This window comes from Heterocephalus glaber, unplaced genomic scaffold (genome assembly GCF_053883595.1).
Source record: "Heterocephalus glaber isolate CG9 unplaced genomic scaffold, H.glaber_assembly_v1.0 deba00001687, whole genome shotgun sequence".
Classification (NCBI taxonomy): Eukaryota; Metazoa; Chordata; class Mammalia; order Rodentia; family Bathyergidae; genus Heterocephalus; species Heterocephalus glaber.
The window spans coordinates 9,632,837-9,657,559 of record NW_028258412.1 but is presented as its reverse complement, the minus strand read 5'-3'; the positions used below and the strand labels follow the sequence as shown (position 1 = coordinate 9,657,559).

The 24,723-nt window shown below is 37.4% G+C and overlaps 1 protein-coding gene and 1 pseudogene across 4 annotated transcripts in view; both read right to left on the bottom strand.

Annotated features, from left to right (window-relative positions):
- The window catches only part of Specc1l (sperm antigen with calponin homology and coiled-coil domains 1 like), a 150,100-nt gene that overhangs the window by 78,549 nt on the left and 46,828 nt on the right, over positions 1–24,723 (bottom strand). For all 3 annotated transcript variants that reach the window (XM_004843538.3, XM_004843540.3, XM_004843539.3), the window contains 6 exons: positions 23,613–23,766; positions 17,717–19,350; positions 15,979–16,186; positions 6,008–6,081; positions 4,655–4,830; positions 42–205 (listed from right to left, as the gene is read on the bottom strand). In XM_004843538.3, the coding sequence (XP_004843595.1) occupies positions 42–205; positions 4,655–4,830; positions 6,008–6,081; positions 15,979–16,186; positions 17,717–19,350; positions 23,613–23,766 (2,410 nt within the window). The remainder of the gene's footprint in view (positions 1–41; positions 206–4,654; positions 4,831–6,007; positions 6,082–15,978; positions 16,187–17,716; positions 19,351–23,612; positions 23,767–24,723) is intronic.
- Positions 6,007–12,982, bottom strand: LOC106009301 (TP53-regulated inhibitor of apoptosis 1 pseudogene; annotated as a pseudogene). The gene has a single exon (XR_015446332.1). The product of XR_015446332.1 is annotated as a TP53-regulated inhibitor of apoptosis 1 pseudogene (transcript).

Genomic DNA, 24,723 nt, shown 5'->3' with positions numbered 1-24,723 from the left:
CAATTACATACCTTTGGTACAATGGACAAAGAATTATTTACCTTGAGATGCACTGTCAAAGGACTTAATGAGGGTTTTTACTGTAGGAGTCGGCTCTGAGGAAGTCGAGGACCTTCTACTTAGTCCCATCCCTTGCCTTAAGGCTGCCAAATCTCTCTCAACAGCATTCATGTAATTGTATACTCGCCCTCGCTCCTCCTCTTGCCTAAAAAATATATTGAAATACAGGGATCTGTATATATAGAGTCCACCCAAAAAATGTATAAATCAGGAAAAGAGAAACTTATATATAAATATTTTAATATTAAATTTATTGAGACATCTCTAGATTAATACAAGTTACCTCTGGCCCCTACAATTACCAGAAGTGCTCAAAGTGGTAGCCATTAACTTCCAGACATTTGTTAGTACGGTGAACAGTGCTGAAGTGTGTATACAATTTTTTGGCAGACTCTGTATATAAGAGAACACACATTTTCCTCTCCCAGCTGAAAAGGATTAAAACATACTAGTTTTGTAGGTTTGTTTTTTTTTTAATTGTATCGGTTGAGCAGAATAGATTACCTGGACCAATATTCTCATTTGCTTGGTAAATATGAGGAAATTATATTAAAAATTTCTATCAAATTATCCTGTTAAATAACAATCAAATTCCATTTTTATTGGATAAGTTTCAGGTGAGGACATCAGTAATCAATTAGTAGTAAAATGGGAGGCAGATCAGCCACAGAGCCTGACTCAAAACTGGGAATCTCTGATTCTGGGCTGCCCAAAGGCCTGGCCCTTCTCGAAAGTCCAGGAATTCATTAGTACATGTAGATGGATAATTTATGCTAGCTCTAGCTAAACTGCTGTGCTGAGACATGGAAATACAAAAAAATGAAACCAAAGTCCATGTTCTTAAAGAACAAAACAAAACAAAACTACTACAGAATACAAACAGAATTTCTACAAAGAAACCTATGCCCCTATTAGTAACATGAATCCTGCAAGCAGCTTAGCATGATACATCCTGAGTCACTGGAAAAATCAATTCTATTTCATTCTGGCCCTCTCTAATTCACTGAGCTGACTGACATAAAAGTTTTCATCTGGTATGAGATTACAACTGCAGAGCTTGCACATGCCATAAAACTATCAAATATGCTTATAGGGATAAAAATTAAGCAAGTCCTTAGAAAAATTTGGCCATTTGATATTCAAGGGTTTTTTTGTCTCAAGATGGACCACAGGTTCCATGTTCAGCTAGTTGCTATGACTAAAAGTTTTTGGTCTTTTGTTTGTTTCCCATACTTGAGATCAAACCCAGGGTACTGTACCACTGAGCTACATCCCCAGTCCTTCTTACTTTTAATTTTTGAGACAGGACCTCACTATGTTGCCAGGTAGGACTCTAACTTGCTATCCCTCCTGTCTCAGCCTCCCTCAGACCTGGGATTACAGGCGTGCCACTGCAACCCAGCTGATTAAAAGTTTTAATAAAGAATCTAAAACAACAAAAATCAAACATTTTGGTCTTAGAACACCTTTCCACTCCTAAAAATGACTGATGATCCCAAACAGCCCTTGTTTAGTAAGTTATCTTCCATTAAATGAATTAAAACTAAGAAATACATAAAATATTTAATTCCATCTAAAAATATATCTAGGACTTAACATGATGAAAGTATTTTTATGAAAAAATGACAATATTTTTCAAAGCCAAAAGAAAAATTAGTAAGAATACTAGCAGTATTTTCTATTTCTTAATATTTGTTCATGTCTGGCTTAGGAGACTGCTAGACTCTCACTTCTTCTGTATTCAATCTATTGACGTATGAAAAATACAGATCTTGAATAGGCAGATGCTTAGAAAAGTGAAGACTTTTTAAAATCTTTAACTGTAACTATTCTTTGATACTACACTAAAAATGCAACAAGCTGTAGTTACTTAAGCGTTAGTTGTGGGCTGGGAGTACAGATCAGTGTTGGAGTATCTGCCTAGCATGCACAACACACTGGGTTCAACCACCAGCACAACACAAACACATAAAAAGTCAGCTGCAATGCAGAAGCTAAAACTATGTAAGTAAACTTCCCGTATTCTGGCCAATAAATCACTGGTCTGTTATGTATTTCTAAAGGATCTTTTGCCCAACCACAATCTTGTAACATATCATGCATTAATCATGCTCCCTTCTGCAGCACATATACTAAAACATCATGCATTAGTCATAAGGAATATATTGGTTCACTCAATTTTACAAATGCTTGTCATTATAAAATATATCTCTTTAAGTCATATTTGTTAATATCACCAATGATCAAATCACAAAGCTCTTTAAACATGGGAAGCTGCCAAGCTCCCAATGGAAGATAAACATTTTCCAAAATCCTAACATTCCCTTGAAAGCCCACGTTCTATCACCAGCAACAAAAACTACTGGTTGTTTCTCTTGAAGGCAAATCATTTTCAAGAAATATCCACCATCAAAGCTGAAATAGCCATAGTTTGCCTCCCAGCTATTCTCAAGTAAAAATGATGTTCCATTTTAAAAAAAAATAAAAAAGTAGCTCAAACTAAAATGATCACATGCTTGGCATTGTGGCACACACCTATGATCCCAGCACTTGGGAGGCTGACACAGGAGGACTGCTGCAAGTTTAAGGCCAGCCTGGACTAAAAAGCAAGAGCGTGTTTCAGAACACAAAATAAAAAAAAAAAAAGAACATGAAAACTGCATTTTGTTTTGTTTGGGGGTTTTCTGAATTTTTTTTTAATGCCTGTGTGTGGTGGTGACAAGTTCAATGACTGAGTACGATCTGGTACTGGTGAATCTTGGTTGATTCACCAAGTTTACATTTGCTTTTCAGTATTAGAGTAAAAGCACAGTGAAAAGGGCAAAAAACCTTGTTACTATCATTATGAAAACAGTACTATCTGAAAGAGTTCTGGGGAGACCCTGTAGTCAGCAGACCTCACTCTGAAACCACTGCTCTACAAGATGCTGGTACTTCTTTTAAATATATATCTCAAAGACCAAATAACTTTCAGGTTCCAACAGAATGCTCCTTTAAGAGTAAAATTTCAGGGCTGGGTGTATAGCTCATTTGTAGAGTGCTTGCCCAGCAAGCACAAAGCCTTGGAATCAATCCCCAGAACCACAATTAATCAATTAATACAATTTCATTTAGGATAATTCTTCAATGAGGCACTTCTGATATGCTATTAACTTGATAGAATACAGAGGGGAAAAAAAAGCAATGCAATGCAATGCAATGCAAGTTTTATACCAGTGGTTCTGCCTCATTCCAAGTTCTGTTTAAGGAAGCCAGTGAAAGATGCTTAGCAGTATTATTCACCAGGCCATACACAAAGATGAGGCAATAATAAGATTTTCAGAGATAAAATGTTTTTCTATGCCCACTTAAGAATTAAAATAAGGAATAATTAGATTCTTTTGTTTGCTTTTGTTTTGAGGCTTGTTTGTTGAGACAAGGTCTTACTATGTAGCCCAGGCTGGTTTCCAACTCACAATCCTCCTGCCTCAGCCTTCCAAGTGCCAGGATTTGGGGCATGCACCACCACACCCAGCTTCAAATTCTTTTTTTTTTTTTTTGGTACCGAGGATTGAACTCAGGACCTTTTGCTTGCCAGGCAGGTGTGGCACCACTGAGCTACATCCCCGGCCCTCAAATTCTTAATAATCTCGAACACAAAAATATTATTCCTTGCCAGGCATGGTGGCATATGCCTGTAATCCCAGCCCTCTGGGAGGTTGAGGTAGGAGGATGATAAGGTAGATCCCAGCCTGGGAAATTTAGCAAGACTCAATCAATCAATCAATCAATCGGCTGAGGATGTAGCTCAATGTAAAGGTCCTAGGTTCAACCCCCAATACTGCCAAAAAATAAAATAATGTCCCTCAGTCATAGATGGAGTCTCACTATGAAGCTCAGAACACACAATGGATGCCACCTTACCTCATAATTTTTATGGGTTTCCAATGATCTCTGAGTTAGACCGGGTAAAAATACGGTCGAGATTCATGCAGTTACAAGATAAAACAAGTGAAAATTCCATAAGTGAGTGATGTAGATAAACTCTGTTACCATTCTTTATTTGGGTTTCCAAAAATACTAAGGCAGCTCAAGTTTGCTGGTCATTGCCCTGAGCACTGTGCAGGCATTATTACCTCATTTGCTCCTTATAATAACATTGTAAAGCAGCCAGTGGTGTTTCCATTTTAAAGATTTTTGAGAAAACTGAGGATCAGGGACATTAAGGCTGTTGACAGAGATCACATAGCTAGTAAGAGGCAAGGCTGGACAGGAGCCACAATTATCTCTTTACAAGGCTATATCTAAAGAAAAATAACAGGGGTGAATCATAAGGATGAGGAAAAGGAGAATCATAATGTATCTTTACGCAAGGTGCCATTCTGGCTCCCTCCAGAGTTGTTGATCACTAATGTAGAAAAACAACTGTGAAAAATCCCATACAGACAGCACTACTTTATAGATGTCATAAAAATGACTCAAAAAAGTTAGTTTCCACTAAATCCAAAGTCAGTAGTGTCAACGCCCACATTCTTCCCATAATAACACAGCACAAAATTGGGATTTAGCTGTTCTCTATCGAAACACAGTACACAACTGATTTCTCAGAACATACTTGCGTGATTTTATTTCCTCCAATTCTTTTGTGAGTTTCTCATTCTTTTCCTGAGCCTCATGTAACCGGCGCTTCAGATCGCCAATCTCCTCTTGGGCTTCAGATTTAATGTCATTTGCAATGACTACTGCAGTCTGTAGATCAGCTTGAAACTGCCGCCATTCTGCAGATTCTTCCTATATTTAAAAACTGATTTTTATTTCCAAAAGAGAGCAATGAAGATTTATTGAAAAGCAATAAAATTAGTTTGTGATTGGACTGCTACAATGTACTGTACTTCCAAATGATGATTAATGTTTGTTAATTCCAGAGAATGGCTATTACCTATTTGTAACAGGCCATATAATGATCAGTAACCTTGTTCTTAATGAGGGAAAGATTTTCCAGCTGATCTGCCTACTGAGGCATCAAACACAGAGGGCTCAATAAACACTAATGATAATAATGTCAAGCTGCCTTCCTCATGCAAGCTTCAAAGCAAGTCTTATGAAAAAATATCTAAAACTTAAAGAGTTTTACCTCTACAAAGAAAGCTCAAAAAGGTATATGAATGGTATGTGAACCATATAGTAAAAAACTATAAATATCCTGACATCAAAAACTAACATAAAAAAACCTAAAGGAAAAGGAAGAGGAAGCCATAAGAAAAACAGTGAACTCAATATAGGCAGACAAAATTATACAAAGAAGCAGTAAGGAAATGTATAGTCTGTTGCTTCCCACAGACATGGGTGTGGTTGGGTGGGAAGTCTCCTCCAGGGCCTCATCTCCACCCAGAACCACAGCTGGGCCATGCCTGAGATCTCTCACTCACAAAACCATTTTCTGACATCATGAAGGCACCCTCAGCAACTGTGGCATGACTCGAACTGAGATTAGCACTCTCCCCCTCCACATCACAGCAGTACCGATGTTGGCAAGCTCATCAAATCCACAGAATAAAGAAAGCTCATGCAAACAACCTAGTTTAGAACATTTTATAATCAAAAACTAATAAACTTTCACTCTGAAGTAAAATGTATGTTTCCTAAATCTATTTTCCTAAAATTGCTGCCCATAAATTATGAGTACATTTTTCTATCCCTAATCTAGCACTAGTTCCAAGTTGAAATGATGGTCATTCGCTTTCTGCCCAAAGTCCAATGAGGCCAATATCACCCCTGTATTTAAAGTTTAAGGTGAATTTGATAGCATGGTCAATGACCACATCTTAAATTCTGGGAAACTGTTTTCTAAAAAGATAATACATGAGGGCCGGGGATTTAGCTCAGTGGTTCTGCAAGCGCAAGGTCTCAAATTCAATCCTCAGTACCAAAAAAAAAAATAATAATAATACATGAAGATTTATCTTACTCGAAGTCTCCTGTGAAGTGTCTTGATTTCTCTTTCCATGTCATGTTTTTGGTCCTGGAGTTTTTTAACTGTATCTGAAAAGATCATAAAAGTATAATATTCTTAGAACAATGTTCAAAAAGAGTAACATAAGAAGAGGAGGTGCTTAAAATTGACATTCAAAAAAGTTATCTTTCCAAAAGACTTTTTTTCTTCTTTTTTTTGGTACTGGGGATCGAACTTGGGACCTTGTGGTTGCGATACAGTAGGCAGCACCACTGAGCTAAATCCCCCGCCCCCGAAAGACTTATTTTTAATACAAAACTTTAAAAGCAAAAAAGAATGATTAATCCAAGTACTAGCTAATGTTACTTTCTCTGGAAAACACCTATTTAACATTACAGTTTCTGTACTTTCTGAAGTACCTTAATTTTGAAACCAAAAATTAATTAAAATCAATTGTTAAAAACATACACATTGCTGGCCCACAACCAATCAAAACAACACAGACTGCTATTAAAATATGAACTTTTAATCACAAGGGTTATTAATCTAAAGAATTTATTCAAGCATAATTTCCTTCATACACAGGAATAAATTCCAGAGAAATGAATTAGTAAGCCAATTATACAAGTAATTATATAACACCCAGTCACCTGCAACTTAAATTAACTATATAGAATGGTAGCAGTAAATAAAAAGGGAAGGAAGTCATATTCTATCTGGAGGGAGGCTCTGCTCTAAAATCCATGTACAAGAAAGAAATGCCTTAGGAATATCATTCTGGTAACTGGCACAATATATGTTTAAATACCCAAAAGCAGTTACATATGGTGATAAATCCTTTATTCTGATTTTACCTACAGCTACAGTCCTGTTCATTCTCAGTGTTCTAACTCCACCTTATACAGCCTTCTAACAGGTTGCTGCCAATATTATCAAATTTATTTACACGTTTCTGCCACTAGACTGAAAACACTTCAAAAGCAAGACCCATTTCCCAGCCCCCAAAACCAGAACACGTGGTGGGAATTTAAAATAGAATAAATGTATAAAGATTCAATGGTAGCAGTAAGAAAAAGTAATACTGAAATCATTACCTAGGATTTTTGTAAAAAATGAATATGTTATTGACATCAGTTGTTAGCGCAATGTAACTATAGACCAGTGGTGGCAAACCTATGGCACACATGCCACAGCGGGCTGTTTGTTATCATTGAAATCTCTAAAAGGTTCTCCATCACTGCACAGACATTGGTGCTTCTGAGTAAATAATATTCTATCCCATTTCTTGCACTCAGTAGCAGAAAACCAAGCATAGTGAACACCTGTGTGTAATGACATGCTAACAATCATTTTTTATCAAGATGCTAAAAACTATGAAAATGCTTATTTTTTCTTAGATAGCTCTTCATCTTCCTTATTCCAGTTCTGTCAGAAACTTGGTCTTCTAGGATACCTGTGACATTAAGCCCTTCATTTAACATTGGCACATTTGTGTTCTGATTTTGGGGGAGGGGGGTGGTGTTGGGGCTAAGCCTACACACCCAGCCTTAACGTTCTTTAAATGGCATTCACTTTAGTATTTAGTCACAAACACTAGAATATTTGTAATACTTACATGTAAACAATTACTATAAATAGATAATATGCTGTGTTTTCTTTTCTTCTTTTGCACTTGCAAGGCAGGCGGCGGCACCACTAAGCTAAATCCCTGGCCCTATGCTGTTTTCTAAAGATGGATAAAATGAGATAAAATGTGGGCAGAATAAAAGCTACAAGCTTTGGTAGCCAATGGGTAACACTCTCCCATTCATTGCCCCAAAACTGTTTGACAAACTCAGTGTCTATGAAATAAGAAAGGTTCAAAATTTACTTATTAACTCAATAAGCATCTCATAAGTACTAATTTTGTACCAGGCTTTTTTCTAGATGCTGAAGATATGAAAAACATAAGTAGTCTCCACCTTCTAACAGATCAATCTTGTGTTGGGCTATCAAAGAAGGATGATTTCATATGCAAAGGATTAAACTTTTAAAGTTTGTCTCATGTACAAGTTACTTTAAACCTCATTTAATCTGGCAAATGAGAGTCAAACAGGTTATTCAGTCTGGTTAAGGGCAAAGTGGGCATCGAGGTGAATGGACAAGTCCATTACCCTGTTCTTTGTTGCCAGAGGCAAAAGTGGCTCTGAAACCAGCAAGGGAACTTGGCTCACACATAAATTCAAGGTTTTGATACTATCAAACACAAACAAAGAATAAAGACAGAAGAAAATACTAATGCCTTTCATTTATATTATTTCCATTTATATGTAGGAGTTATTTTATAATTAAACAGGGAAGCAAACAAAAAGTGTTAGGACCATAATTTCTCTTACAAGTTGCTAAAAATTGTTTTTCTTTTCTTCTGATCACAAAAGACACATCTACTTTAGACATAATTTATGTAAGACAAATGACAGTAAATCTTAACTAATTAACTAACAGCTCACTTTTAATACTTGGTATCTTGGTTCTCAGGTGACATTTTAAGTGACATGACCATCTTAGACCAATCATAAAATTTCACATTTCATTCATTCTTTTGTTCTTATCCTTTTGTCTTTACCATCCTCTACATTCATGGCCACAGAATTCACATAACCACTATTTTTACAAGGACATTCTTCTGCTGCTGGCACGATACATTTATTATTGTCACATCTTATTACTATTCTTTCTAAACAAAGGAAAGCTGGCAGCCAGCGGACATACTTAAATAGAATAAAGTGCACTAAAAATGTCACTAAGGAATTTGATTTAAACTTTATAACCATGTCTGTATTTTCCCTCTGAAATATAAAGTGTTAAAAATGACATCATGCTTTCCTCCCTGGAAACAAAGGACTATGTGCTTAAGTTCTTGTTTTGAAGACTACTTAACAAAACTGCCATCTAACATGATTAATAGTCACACAAGAAGTCAGCATTATTTCAGCTCTAAATCCAGTTTCCTTTCTTTTCAGTTTCTCTAGCATAAGACACACTGCCATCTACTGTCTTTGATTCAAAAGCAATATTCAGTTCTACCAAATAACAGGATGACTATGATGTTCTTGCTTTTTAGTTACAAATTATACCTCAATTTTTACAAATCAGGTAAACTGCTATGCTCATTATTAGATCAACTTTGTTCTGAACATTTCTGTGCACTGCCCTGCCTGTTTAAAACAGGGGTTCATTATCTTGTCACCACTAAGGAACTGCCACTTCTGACAAACCAAGAGAAATCCATGCTGGCTCTGGTTATTATACAGATATTACCAGGCAGCTACCACAGCACAGACTCAAACTATTTTTTTTTTTTTTGGTACTGGGGATTGAACTTGGGACCTTCTGCTTACAAGGCAGGTGGCAGAACCACTGAGCTAAACCCTCGGCCCTCAAACTCTATCTTTTTTTGTTTTTTTGGTTTTTTGAGACAGAGTCTTGCTATGTAATTCAGGCTGTCCTTCAATTCACCATGTAGTCCAGGCTGGCTTCAAACTCATGGTGATCTCAGCCTTCCAAGTCCTGGGATTATAGGCGTGATGTTTCAACTTCTAACTCTTGGGGACGTAAAATAAAGTCCATGACCTTTCCTACCCTTCAAATCCCTAGAAAGCTCTCAGTACTAGCACCAGCACTCAAGAGGCTTATATCTGGTCAAGCACTTCCCCTAACTCCAGGTGTGATTTTTAGAGGAAAGAAAAAGATAAAGAGTAAACAGCACATAGATTATCAAAAAGACCAGAGACAGGGGTGGGCAGTCCAGACACTGGACCACAGCTTTATCTCCAACCCAGAATTCCTAATGTAGAGAGACAGAGGTGAGTTAGAAATGAACCATATACTATTGTATTTTTTTTTAATTTTCTCTCTAAAAAGTGGACATAACTTTTAAAATCCTTAAAGTAATACATATTCACAATAAAAAGTATGGAAAACTGGGCCGGGGATTTAGCTCAGGTAACGCCGCACCTGCCTCGAAAATGCAAAGTCCTGAGTTTGATCTCTGGTACCAGAAAAAAAAAAAGTATGGAAAACAGAAAAGAGTAACAAAAATAGGAGTACTTATTATTTGCATTTATCATATATCCTTCCAGAAAGGCTAAAGCATGAGGACAGCAAGTTCAAAGCCAGCCTCAGCAGCTTAGTGAGTCTCTTTCTCACGATTTAAAAAAAAATTTTTTTTGGATGAGTAGCACTTGCCACTCATCTTGGCATCGATTACCTGGACTAAAGGTGAAGTCACTGACTTTTGGGGGGCTCAGTTAATGTTTAGTCGGCTGTTTCGTTTCTTTTCAAACAAGCTCTGGCAAATTTTGCTAATGAAAAGTTTTGCATGGTTTATTTTTCATCAGTCTGTTCTGGCAGGCTTCTAATGATACCAGAATCACTTAGACCACTGCATGTGGTGCTCAATTCAATATTATTGCTACTGTGATAATGGATGCCAGTTTTGGCCTTCATGGCATAGAACTCTACCTCAGATTTCCTCAAAGCTAGGCAGCTGTTAGTAAAGATGGCCAATTTCACTTTGCCCTGTCTGATCATCTTCAGAGACTGCCTGTACCCCTCAATATAAGACCTTGCTGGGGCCGAGGATTTAGCTCAGTGGTTCTGCCGCCTGGCTTGCAGGTGCAAGGACCTGAGTTCGATCCTCAGTACCAAAGGAAAAAAAAAAAAAAAAGACCTTGCTAAAGCCTACACTGATGACGCATGCCTACAGGGGACTCCCTTCTGGATGTTCAAGAAGAGAAATGACACTTAAACTGAGGCCGCTGAGTGGATATATTTCACTGTAGACCAAACCACCTTTCCCTTTGTGTGGTTTTGTCTTCAAGACTACATAGTAGCCTGCGGTTACCTCAGGCACCAGCTCACTTTCCTTCCAGACACTAAAGCCATGCTAGGAATCCCTGGCACCCTGTATTTAGAGAAGTTTGAGTGCAGCAGCAGGATGGGGACAAAAAAGCTAACACCCTACAGAGGGAGGAGTGCAGGGTTCTGATAACCCTTCAGTGTTACAGCCTACTCCTGCTGCTCCTTCCAGTCCCTACCACCCCCAAGCTGGAGATTTTAGTGCTTCCATCCCCAGTATTTGCTTGGCATCATTATCCAGAACTATAATGTTTTCCTGGATGATGGGTTTTTCTATTCTATTTGAATTCCCTACATCCCCAATTCCATCTTCTTTCTATGTTCCAGAAACTACTCAAAACTGTTCTGCTGATGGGATCATTCTTGTTTTGTATCTCAGTTTTAGTTTCATTGTAATTTTTATATTTCTTCTGCAATGTCAACAGGACTTTAGGAGGGAAAGGAAGTATATGTGTGACCTCAAGCCATCACCTTGAACTAGGAGTCTTGTATGAGTTTTTAAAGCAGATCTTTCTAGTTTAGATGCTAAATCTAAGCCAAGTCTAGAAATATGACACCGGTATGATCTGGGAGTCTCCAGATACACCTATTACACTGTTTGATATCATGATCTACTCATTTTCTTTTTTCTCTCTGTTCCATGGGTTGCATATTTCTGCTGACTTATTATCAAGTTCACTGGCTCTTCTCTATTTCTAATTTGCTATTTAAATAATTCAGTAAATTTTTAAATATGAGATGTAAGTTTTTCAGTTCCATTTGATTCTTTTTTTTTTTCTCCCCTAGTACTGGAGATTGAGCCCAAGGCACTCTACCACTGAACTACAACTTCAACTCTTTTTTCAATTTTAAGACAGGGTCACACTAAGTTGGCTACACTAGCCTCTAATTTGCAATCCTCCTGCCTCAGCCTCCTACGTAGGCATTTTCCACCTCACCCAGCTTGCTTGGTTCTTTTTTGGAGCTTTTATTTCTCTGCTGAGATTTACCATTTGTTATTCATTATGAATACATTTTCCTCTACAATCTTGAGTACAACCACTGCCTTAAAATTCTGTCCACTAATTCCAAGCTTAGGAATTTATCTTGAGGTAAATAAAGAAAGACTACTAATGGGTACAAAGTTTCTTTCTGAAATTATGAGAAAGTTCTAAAACTGATTTGTTAAAACATTCCACAGAATAGCAGGGTATGGTGGTGTACACCTGTAATTTCAGCACTTAGGAAGCTGAGGAGGAGGATGGAACTGAGTTTGAGACCAGCCTAGGCTACACAGTGAGTCAAGGACAGCCTGGAATACACAGCAAGATTTTATCTGTAGTAGTCAGCCACAGTGGTACATGCCTATAATCCCAGCATTCAGGAGGCAGAGGCAGGAGGATCATTGCAAGTAGGAGGCCACCCTGGACTACATAGTGAGTTCAAGGCCAGCACAGGCACTACAAAGTAAGACCCTGTCTAAAAAAAAAAAAAAAAAAAAAAAAAAAAATCTTAAAAAAAAATCCACGAAACAAAAATCTTGATTTCTCAAGTAACAGTGTTCCCTGACATGAAGCCTCCTATACAGTGTCAAACAGTTATCCTAAATGCTAGAAATCTAACAAATAAATGTAATACAGTGGTACCTTGGTACTTGCTGTTAATGTGTTATAAAAGTATAACAAGTACCAAAACTTCCTGATGAGGAATCCATTTTCAAAGTCAAGAAGAGTTTTCAAGCTTTTTCCTATGGCCCATGAATTCTAGTTCTTCAATTATTTTCTCCTTTATAGCGTTCTGAACACACTGCTGATGGTACTTGGAGAGGTCAGTGTACGGATCCACAGAAATGTTCCCCTTGAGGAACCTCTCGGCAAATCAGTAATGGAAATACTGCTCATACTTGAGCTTCATGTCTGTGTTTGCCTCCCACCTGGTTCTTAATTTTAAAAAGAGGTATAAAAAGACATTTTGAGGCCAGCTGGAAAAATCTAAACATGGGTCAATAGATGACACTAGAGAACTCTGACTAATTTTACTAGATGTGAAAATAGTACTATGGTTTGAGGAGAATTTTTTTTGGTAGGAGTTATATGTTGAAATATTTAGGGATTAAGTGCCATAAGGTCTATAACTTATGGTCAACTAGTTGAGTTTAAAGACCGTAACTGCAAAATGTTAGCAACTGTCACTACAAGCAGTAGGTAACATCTATACTATTCTTTCAACACTTACGAATATTTGAACTTGTCATCTCAAAGAGTTGAAAAGAAAAGCAATATGGCTAAAAAGTTACTCAGAATTTTCATTCATCTTCTGATTAAAATCCATATGTTTAACAATAAAAATTTCATTGCAGAAATCTTGATCATCTAACATTTTTCCAGTTATTGTCCCAGTTACCACAAGGTGTCACACTTTCAACATTCAAAATAAAAGTTGGTAACAGAAGAATACTAGTATACTTAGGGGATACTGTGCTGAACTTCCAAAATAATCTGAAAAACTTTAGAATCTCATATGTAGGAAACAGAATTAGATAAGCCACCTCTATTCAAACTTCAAACTAAATATAAATGCTAGACTAGAAAGTTTTTTCAACTGTAGATTAGAAAGTTTATTTCAACAACTATTGTCTTCTCCAATAGTCCTATAATCAACTATCTCAGTTTATAGAAGCCTCGAAACACTCAAAAAACCTTGGGGAAAATATGCAGATGCTAAATCAACTAGAACCAGAGCTCAGAACTGCCCAAGATGCATTTAAGGTTTCTAGTAAATGACCTCACTCTGCCTTGACAATAGTTCAAGTTTCCTGCCCAGGCACTGATAGTATGGGATCTGGTTTAATGCTCTGTTTGCCAATCAATATTCTGTCAAGAAGTAGTAAGACAGTAGAGTCCAAAGGAGCAGTCGTGTGCACCAAAGGCTTAAAAAGCTATAACTTAAGCATCAGAAAAAGTTGTCCATGAGCCAGGTGTGATGGCACACATCTGTTCTGTAATCTCAGTGCTCAGGAGGTTGAGGCAGGAAGATAGTGAGTTTGAGGTCAGCCTGGGCAACATAGCAAGACCCAGTCTTGGGGAAATAGGAAAAAAAAGGCTGCCCCCATTCTCTTTGTCCATTCCCACCTGGCAAAAGTGTATGACAACTCAAAATCTGTTAACACCTGACAAAGATACATGAAATACAAATAAGAATTTTTTAATTTACTATTTGGAAACAATTTCAAACTTACAAGAAGGTGCACAAATAGTGTTAACACATGCCCATTTACTGAGATTTGTCTACTGATAACAGAATATTCGCTATATCAACTGCTATTTCTTTCTTTTTTTTTTCTGATTTTCTAAGACAGGGTCTCACTATGTAGTTTAGGCTGGCCTTGAACTCACTATGTAGCCCAGGCCAGCCTCAAACATATAGCAATCTTCCTGCCTCAGCCTCATGAGTGCTGGGATTATGGGTGTATCCCATCATGCCTGACTTGCTATTTATATGTCTATATATCTACCTCTAAATTTTCTTCTGGAGCCACTTAGGAATATACATCACAGCTCTTTATCTCTAAGTATTCAATGTGTAGGTTCCCCAAAACAGGGATATTTTCTTACATAAACACAGTATTCAACTTCCTAAGTTTATATCAATGATATCTAAAGTACTATCCAAAACCCAATTTTGTGATAATGTCCCTTATAGCATTTCTCTGTAGTACCAGACCTGTCTAGACACAGTATTACATTTAATTATCATATCTCTTTACCCTCCTTTAATCTGGAACACTTCCATAGCCTTTTTCTTTTATGACATTGGCATTTTTGAGGACCATAGCACCCTCTACACCCTGGCTTCTAGTAGAATTCCTAATTTTTTTGCCTGTCTAATGTTTTCTGTGATTAAATAAAGTTATGCCTCAATCGGAATACAGTCTCACCAGGGTTGTGAATAATATCTTTGTGCCTTTATCATTTACATAAGCACTCAAAGTGTTGTCTAATTTTCCCACTGCATAATTACAGTTTGGGTTTTTTTCCCCATTTTCTTCACTTGTAACTTGTAAAAGTATTCTATGGGAAAATATTTTAAGGTAATGCAAATATCTGATTTCTCTTCCAAAACTTCTATATAGAAATGCTTTGTACTATTTTTGCCACTTTTTTTTGAGATGGGGTCATGCTATGTTGCCCCGACTGGTTTCAAGTTTGTGGCCTCAAATGGTCCTCCTGCCACAGCTTCCTGAATAGCTGGGACCAAAGGAATGCACCACCACAGCTGGCTGCCAACTATTCTGTAAATCTAAAATAGCCAGAAAATTTTAAAGCAAAGGGCCGGGGATTTACCTCAGTGGTTCTGCCACCTGCCACGCAAGCACAAGGTCCTGAGTTCGATCGCCCTTACCAGAAACAAACAAACAAAAACACCAACCACTCTGGTGAACCAGATCAATAAAATAATCAGAAAATTTTATAAGTTAAGAAAAACTTTTACTATAAAAAACAAATATAAAACCTGAGTTTCATTTCTGCCCTATTAGGAAATCTTCATGGCAAGAAAAACAAAAATCTATGCCTTAGGATAAAGATTATGCAGACTGGTATTTTTCTATCTTGATATATCTGCAATCACTATCAAGAAATAATACATGCTTTTTTTTTTTTTTTGGTTTTTTGAGGCAGGGTCTCCCTTTGTAGTTCAGGCTGACTCTGAACTCACTATGTAGCCCAGACTGGCCTCAAACTCACAGAGATCCTTCTGCCTCAGCCTCTTGAGTGCTGGGATTATAGGCATAAGCCACCATGCCTGACTAAATGGCTTTTCTTAAAATGTAGAAAATAGCAACCTCATCAGCTTTTCACTTAAATGATATTCCTTAGTTAGGAACAATTTTAAAGTAATGATTCTACCCAATAGTTCTTTAGGAACAAAACAGCAATTCAAAGCCTATTCATTAATGTGTGAATTTGACTTTTACCATAAACACATTCTGCAAGTCAGATGCGCTACTGCCTCTGGACTATGTGCCAATCAGAAATAATAATTTGCTAAAAGCAATTATATTTAAAAGAACAGAACTAAAATAAATAAAAAGTTGTCTCATCACTTACTCTCTAAATCAGAAATAATGAGGTTGTCATGAAGTTTCACAGCTCTATGTTGTTCTACTTCATCTTCAAGCTCAAAGATAGTTTCTTTCATATCACTCCTTTCTGTCTCTTTTTCCTCCAGCTCTGATCTTAGTTTTTCTAATGTCAAATTCAAATCTTCAATTTGTTTCTTAGCTTCTTCTTGGAAGGCTCGGTATTCGTCCTCTACCTATATAAAATTGACAGAAAAGTACAGTTGTTCAAAGATAAACTCTAAAATTGAGGTAAGCAATGTTTCAAGTGGAAGCTAAGTATAAAGTTCTATGAATGAACTAAATCTGCAAGAATTGTAAAAAAAAAGTGATTCTACAATAAGATGTTATGTAAATATTTAAACTTGCTATATCACCAACCAAAATTATATTGAAGTATCACTGAACTTAATTTCCCTTCTTCAAAGTTTTGACTAAAAGCATGCATTTGATTAATGATTAATATGCTCTCCTACAAAAATGTTTTGTGAGTTTCAATATTAAATTAAACATAAAAACACAAATAAAAATTCAAGTAATGTCTCTGCTAAAGTTTTAGTGCACGGCAAAAGACACAGTTCAGTCAGTGGTAAAGCACTTGCCTAGGATGCATGAAGACCTAGGTATTAATCCCAGTTCCGCAGGGAAGAAAACAAAACAAAATAAAACAAAAAAAATTTAGGTATTAGTTCATAGTGCCCCTTTAAGAAATAACACATATTGGGCTAGGGATTTAGTTCAGTGGCACTGTGCCTGCTTCGAAAGCACAAAGTCCTGAGTTTGATCCCCAGTACCAAAAAAAAGAAAAAAAATAAATAACACATAGCATTTAAATTGTATCTCTAAAAGTGGTCACTAAAAAATTAAAGTCTAGTATTTAAGTTCTAGCCAAAGATGTACTAATATTTCTTCCTTTAAAGATCACTGCACTTGGGCCAGAGACAGTTCAGTGGCACTATGCCTGACTCACAAATGCAAGGTCCTGAGTTTGATCCCCAGTACCAGAAAAAAAAAAAAAAATCACTGCACTAACATTAAAAATAAATACAATGGGAGACAAATTAATTAGATAACTTTCACACACACACACAGACTCATACACAAATTTCCAATCACTTCCATCAGAAGGATACAGAGCCCTGGCAAAAATGCCAGAAAACCAGGGCAGCAGTTCTGAGTCCTCACTATTAAGCTGAATGCCTGTAAAACAGTGGGGCTGAAGAAATAACTCTAAGGTACCTCTCAGCAATAAATCCCAGACCTCCAAGAAATAGGGACCCTTATATGCCAAAACTATTTTTAACTCACAACAAAACTATCTGAAAAACTACAACTAATGCAGGATAAGAGGTGGCAGTCCTACAGACTGAAATATCAGTTCTTTGGCTATCTATGCTAATGTACACTGGAGATGAGGATATAAAATTCCATGATACCCCATAGGCATACCCACAAGGAGGTACAAATTTTAGTGTCAGCTTTAACACTAGCCCAATCCTCTCACAGGCAAGAAAACAATGAAATATAAGTGAGTGAGAGTGACATTATTGTAAGACTACATTTTACTTTACCATAGTAAAAGAAAATTATTCTTAGGCTTCAAAAAATATTAGGGTAAATAAAAGCTAATGACACATTAAACAAGTGCTCCTGGCTCTCAAAAAGTATGTTGTGTACAAAAGCTGCACAATGCTTCTCCAGAACATTTTTATCTATTTAAACAATACCTTGGCAATGGTGTCCTGTAATCGATTGGCATCATTTCGGGTATGAGCCAGATCTTCCTGCAGGCTACTAGCCAAAGTCTCTGCCTTTTCTTTGTCCAGCCTAACACTCTCCAAGAGATCCTGAATATCAGATTTGTCTCCAGAGTTATGGATAGAATATAGTTCAGCCACTTTCTGCTTTTCATTCTCCAGCTGGGCCTTCAGGCGATTCATCTCTATCTGGTCGCTGGACACTGTGGCTTTGTACTCCTCTAAGGTTGCTGCCAGGGCTGCTTTGCCTTTCTGCTCAGACTCAATAATTCGCTCCATGTGGTGACTGCGTTCTTTGAGTGCACCTATCATTTCTTGAGCTTCCTTGTTGTCTTGTTCTGCCATTTTTAAAGTATTACTTAAATGCTGCTGGACACCAAGAAGCTGCTCTCGCTCAAAACGGGCATTCTCAGCTAAGTCCATGTAACGCTGCTCTAATTCCATATAGCGTCCACTTTTTACATCTTCATCTATAACATAAGAAATATGATGCTCATCTAGAAGGGAACGGAAATATTCAATCTGCCGGCTAAAATGTTCCAACTTATCACTTTGTTGACACAAAGACTCCATAAGAATGACTTTCTCCTCCCCAAGCCTTTCATTTTCACTATTTAGCTCTTGGGTAATCTGCTGCAAATCAGCTAGTTCCTGTAGAGTTGCCTGTAGTTCCTCACTTGTACTGTGCTGGTTCTCTTCCATCTGGTGTATCCGTTCTGTTAAGCAAGCAACAGACACTTCACTCGCATTCCCACTGCTCCCTTTACGAGAGCGCTCCATGCTTGGAATACCCTCTGACTCTGAAGATGATGGTGCATCGAGGGCATCGTCGCTAGAGGTGAGAGGCTGATAAACCTCACTGCACTCACTGTCTAGGTTATCCATAGAGTTACTGTGCTGATGATCCATGAGTGTATTTTCATCTTGACTCAAGAGATCCTCCACTGACCCCGGTGCAGAGCCTTCCACAGAAGAAGTCAGAGTTCCTCCTCCATCACTCTGGTTACCAGGGGCAATTTCTGGGCTCAGGGACTGATAGCCAAACAGTTTTTCAGAATTATCTAACCTCTGTTCTAGGGAAAAGCCCAGTGCATTCAACCTGTCCTTTAACATTCTGTTTTCATTTTTCAACTGGTTGAGTTCTTCACGGATGGCAGTATTCTGTTCTTGCAACTGCAATAAAGTGGACTCGACATCAGTTGGCTGGTGAGCAGTAACAGTTTCCTTCTCCTCAGACTTTTCATCACCCTCAGAATGATCTTCATTAATGCCCAGTTGAGCACGCATGTCTCGGAGTTCATTTCTCAAATGTAAAATTTCCACATCTTTGGTTTTTGCCAGTGTAAGAAGATCTTTCACTTTAGCTTCTAAAGCAGCTTTGTCACTGATCTGATTGTCTGATTTAGACTTGCTCATACGAACATCACATTCCATAGCAGTGCGACTGCGGGAACGTTTAGCCAATGCCACATCGTTAGCTCCCTGACCTGCAGAAGGTAGTTTTTTGCTCTGGTTTAGTCGGGTACGTTCACGTAATCTTTCTCTAGTAGAACTGGATTCTTTACTACCTGCAGAAGTGCTCCGTTTGGTTGAAGAACTTGTGCCTATGTGTTTAAAACAAAGAATTGAAGGCAAAAATATTATCAACAAGAAGGCATGTATTTTATGCTTCAGGTCCAATAAGGTGCAAAGCTGGGGATATACACATTGATTTATACCTACATTATTGTCTTACAGTCTGGTTACTTTAAAAATCCAGGTTCCTCAAAACCAGACCACTCAAAAAAAAAACCAGACCACTCATCTTTTAATGAGTAATGAAAAAAACGTTATACACCTAATTTTATACTTTAAAAGAGTAAACTGTATGAAATATGGAATATGAATTATATCTCAGAAAAGCTTTTTTTTTTTTTTTAAGATATACATATTAACTCTAAACCAAAAACACAGCTTTAAACAGCTGGCCAGGGGCATAATATTTTAGCATAAGCTAAATGAAGATGACTGTAGGATTAGCTATCAAGTGGCAAATAAACTGCAGAAACAGTCGTTAAAGGGAGATCATCGGTGAACAAAAAGGGAAAGACGGCTTTAGGGCAAACTAAAAATCTAGGATGCCTACAAGAAATACAAATATGATGACCAAAGTAAATACAAAAATGTTTAACATCATAGAATGCCAGGTAAATATTAACACATTAATTATAACAACAGCTAACACATACCTAGTGCTTACTCCACACACACAAGTTAACCAAGTGCACTGAGGATGTAGCTCAGTGGTAGAGGGCTTGCCCAGGATGCTTAAGGCCCTGCATTGTTACAGACATCAATTTATAGAAACCTCATCAGAACTCTGAGGTAGCTGGAGATGGTGGTGCATGCCTGTAATTCCATCTACTCCAGAAGCTGAGGCAGAAGGATTACAAGTTCAAGGCCAGCCTGGGCAATTTAGTGAAATCCTGTCTCAAATTTTTAAAAAGCTGGGAATGTCAAAAGGCCCTGAGTTCAATCCCCAGTACAAAAAACATACACACATCTGAGGTAGATGCTATCATCATTCCATTTTACAAATTTTTAAAAGGCAGAGAAAGAGGTTAAAGAATTTGCCAATAGCAAGCTGGGCATGGTACCACATACCTGTAATCCTGGCACTCAGGAGGCTGAGGCAAAAGGATCACCATGAGTTTGAGGCTGGCATGAGTTACACTGTGAGTTTAAAGCGAGCCTGAACTGGTGAGATCCTAGTCACTCTAGTGAGATCCTGTCTCAAAAAAACCAAACCAAACCAAACAAAAAAACGAATTTGCCAATACACCAATACACAGATAGTAAATGAATGAGCCAAGATACAATCCAATACAGTTTGGTTTCAGAATCTGCAACTTAATCAGTAGGCTATATTGCCTCTCTTAATAAAGAATAATAATGTCTTTTGTGGTAGCACACGCCTGTAATCCTAACACTTGGGAGGCTGAAACAAGAGAACTGCTGAGAGTTTGAGGCCAGCTTGTGTGACATTGTGAGTACAAGGCCAGCCTGAACAAAGCAAGACAAAGCAAGACTCTGTCTCAAAACAATAATAATAATAATAATAATAATAATAACAGTCAATGTTAAGTAATGATGACACATTAACAAAATCTACTGAATAAATTATATTTTCCTAAATGCTAAAATTCTAAACCTTTGAAAACAACTGACAAGATCATTTGTGTAATACCCATCCCCCCAGAAATGTTTAAATACCCATAAATATTTAATAAAATATTTTTTAGTTAGAAAAATAAAAGCTAGATGTAATCACTATTTTTGTTTTTGCTTTTGTTTTTTTTGGTACCGGGAATCGAACTCGGGTCCTTGCGCTTGTGCAGCAGGCAGCAAAACCACTGAGCTAAATCCCTGGCCCTGTAATCACTATTTCTAAAGAATCTACTTATTTTTAAAGATCCTGTTGGTGGGCATCAAGGTTACAGAGGTTACAAGGACAAATGATCTCTGTGATAGAAGATGGTCTCTAATTTTGCCATCAACTAGGTAGAGGAGGAGAAAGAACTTAGACTGGCCACAAGACAGAAAAGGATGAGGAAGAAGAAGCAAACATGATACGTTAAAAGGAAAGGTAAGGTGACACAGTTAACAGAAGCTGCAGGAAGGTATATACAGATCCCTGAACATAAAGCAGAATTCAATGTGTCACCACAAGTCAAAAACTGTTCTTGAGGGGCTGGGGATTTAGCTCAGTGGTTTCGCCACCCTGCTGCGCAAGCGCAAGGACCCGAGTTCGATCCCCGGTACCAAAAAAAAAAAACTGTTCTTGAGGGAAGAAACATAAAGAAAAGAGCTTTTATGTAAATTAATCTGGAGGATGCTACATGGAACATATAAAGAAGAAAGTAGAGAAGGGGTATAGGAAGGTGAAAGAGTAAAAGTAAAGGCGGGGGATTACATTTGGAGAGGAGGCAGTAAGAATGGAGAATGGACAATAAACTTGACAGATTTTTGAAGGGAGACTGACAGGTTAGGAAAAACACGACTGACAATGCCCTAAAATGAAAGAAGTAAGGAAATGAGAAGGGACAGAATAGAGAGAAGAGAAATTCCTAGCCCTATCAGACTCACATAGATATACAATACATATGGAGCAACTAAGTTATTCAGGGAAATGATAACTGATTCTTGAAGTCAGGTGGCATGCGTCAGCAGGGAACCATGTGGAAACACAGTACAATTCTAGACTGGAAATAGGAAGAGACACAGAGGACAACAGAGTATTTAATTTCCAGTTTCCTTCTTACCATGTAGGCTAGAGCAGTGGTGGTGAACCTATGGCATGCATGTTATCCGTTTTTCTTTTAAGACAAAAGATGTAAATGTATCAGTTATTTTCTCTAAACTAAAAACCTCAGTATTCAGGTTTAATTGCAGTGTTGGCACTTTGCAATAAATAAGTGGGTTTTAGGTTGCAGTTTGGGCACTCATCTCTAAAAGGTTAGCCATCACTGGGCTACAGTATTAAAGGTGATGATGGCCCTAGGTTCAAGGGATAAAAAACCAACAGTTCAATCCTTGCTCCACTACTAGGTTTGAACCCAAAGCCTGATACAAAATTGGTCCCCAATAAATATTTGCTAAGTAAGTGAATGCATGGCTTTTGGCAAGAGACTTAAGTTTAGCTTAAGTGCAGCATTCTCCCTCTAAAATCAGAATAATAACAGTCTTTACTTCATAAAATAAAGATGCATATAAAATGAAATAATGCCAGCCAGGCATGGTAGCACACTCCTGCAATCCCAGTACTCTGGGAGGAGCACTCTGGGCTGGGAGGATATCAAATTCAAGCCCAGCATGGGCAACTTAGGAAGACTCTGTCTCAAAAAATAAATAAATAACAGGGCTGAATGTAGCTCAGGAAAAAGGTCCTGGGTTTAATCCCAGACACTGCAGAAATAACAACAACAATAATAATGTCTCCCAAAAGGGACTGAAATATTCCCTCTTGTTAATCATACCATACCACTATTAAAATTAAAAGTAAGGTGTGATCTGGGAGGGAAGGAAGATTTCACAGAAATCTTAGAATTAGGGAAGGGAAGGGGAGGGGAGGGAAGGGGATGGGAGAGGAATCTGTCCTATCAGGGCTCGAGGCCCAATGTCACTTATAGACAGCCAATATCACAACAGATAATGAGAAACACTATAGGTCAAAGGCTAGTCTCTCCAAAAATTAAATACCAAGGAAAAAAGGGAGCAAATCTAGATTTAAAAAAGAAGACTTGAGACACACATCAGCCAATTATTACACATAAACCTTATGTGAATTGTTTGGTTTTTTTTGGTACCAGGGATTGAACTCGGGTCCTTGAGCTTGCGCAGCAGGCGGCAAAACCACTGAGCTAAATCCCTGGCCTCCTTATGTGAATTCTGATTCAAACAAAAATAGCTTTTAAAAAATTTACAAGACAGGTAGAAATTTAAGTACTTACTGAATAATCTATAGTTTAAAGAACAATAATTATTTTAAGGATCAATAACAATACTGTGACTTTTTTTTAAAGATGATGAAATATTTACGGATGAAATTATATGATATCTTGAATTGGCTTCAAAATAATAAGGGGCTTTGAAGTATAGCTCAGTAGAATAACACTTGCCTAGCATGTACAAAGGCCTGGGTTCAATCTCCAGCACTGTATGCTGGAGTTATGAGTTGATAAGAGTGATGAAAGCATGACTACTTTTGCATATGCTTGAATTTATCTTTTTTTAAAAATTATATTTAGATGGAATACTCTAAACACTAATGCACTGTATCTACTTAAACAAAAGGAAACTTATACCTCAGACTGAATGTCACCCATACCTGTGTTGATCTTAGGTTTGTTCTCCACAGTGGTCATGGCAGGGGCAGATGCTGAAGATGCTGCAGATGGGCAGGTACTTTTCTTTCCCTTAACACCATTAGTCACTGTTACCCCTCCAGCCATTCCAGCTAAAAGATCATCACTGCTCTTGGTCTAGAAGCAACAGAAAATTTTTAAAGAATGACTAGATAAAAATGGAATCAAACTCTGTGTAAATAGAGAAGGGTGGAGGGGGTGAAGGGTGCACAGGTAATGGGAGAAAAAATAAAAACTAAGATGCATCATGTTCTGGTACAAACACCCAATGATAAATGTAAATGTATTTTATACCTAAAATGTACCAATAAATATATATATTAAAATAAATAAATAAAGAATGACTAGATAAAGCAAAATTAAATATTTCAAAACTAAACAAAGCTCTTGACTTTTAGTTTAAGAGCTCTACAAAAAAAAAAGCTCTACAAAGACTTTCGGACATTTAGTAGGAAGTACACCATGCTGCACTACGGAAACAGAATCTCTATAAACAATCACAGGCTTCTATTTTAAGATATTAAAATTATACACATAATTAAAGATTTTATGGATCCCTGTTGTGTGCCTTCATGTGCCAGATTCAGTGACAGACGGGAAAAAGCACAGACACCATCCTTATTACTCTTTCATCTAGGATGTGACTCAGGACGGGGCATCTCAGTGAAACCACATAGGCTATCTCAGAATAGTTCTACACTGCCAGAGGAAGGGCCACTCTGTGCAGTATCTACAGAAATAACATTTAGAGTCATGTGACACTTACTATTCTAAGGTGACTCAATGAGGAGCCAATACAGTGGTGCCTCAGTTCACGAACTTAATTCTTTCCACAATTCTAGTGCCAGAATTCATTCCACAATTCTGGTTGCAATCAAACTGCAAATGTAACCAGAACTGTGGAACGAATTCTGGGACCAGAATCATGGAAAGAATTAAGTTTGCGATCTGAGGTACCTCAATGCATATAAAAGAAATTTTTCTGAAATGTTTCTCAGTTTATCTAATTCTCTAATATATAGTTAAATTTATATCACAATGGTAAGGAAGGTTTTGTTTTTTTTAAAGGCCTGG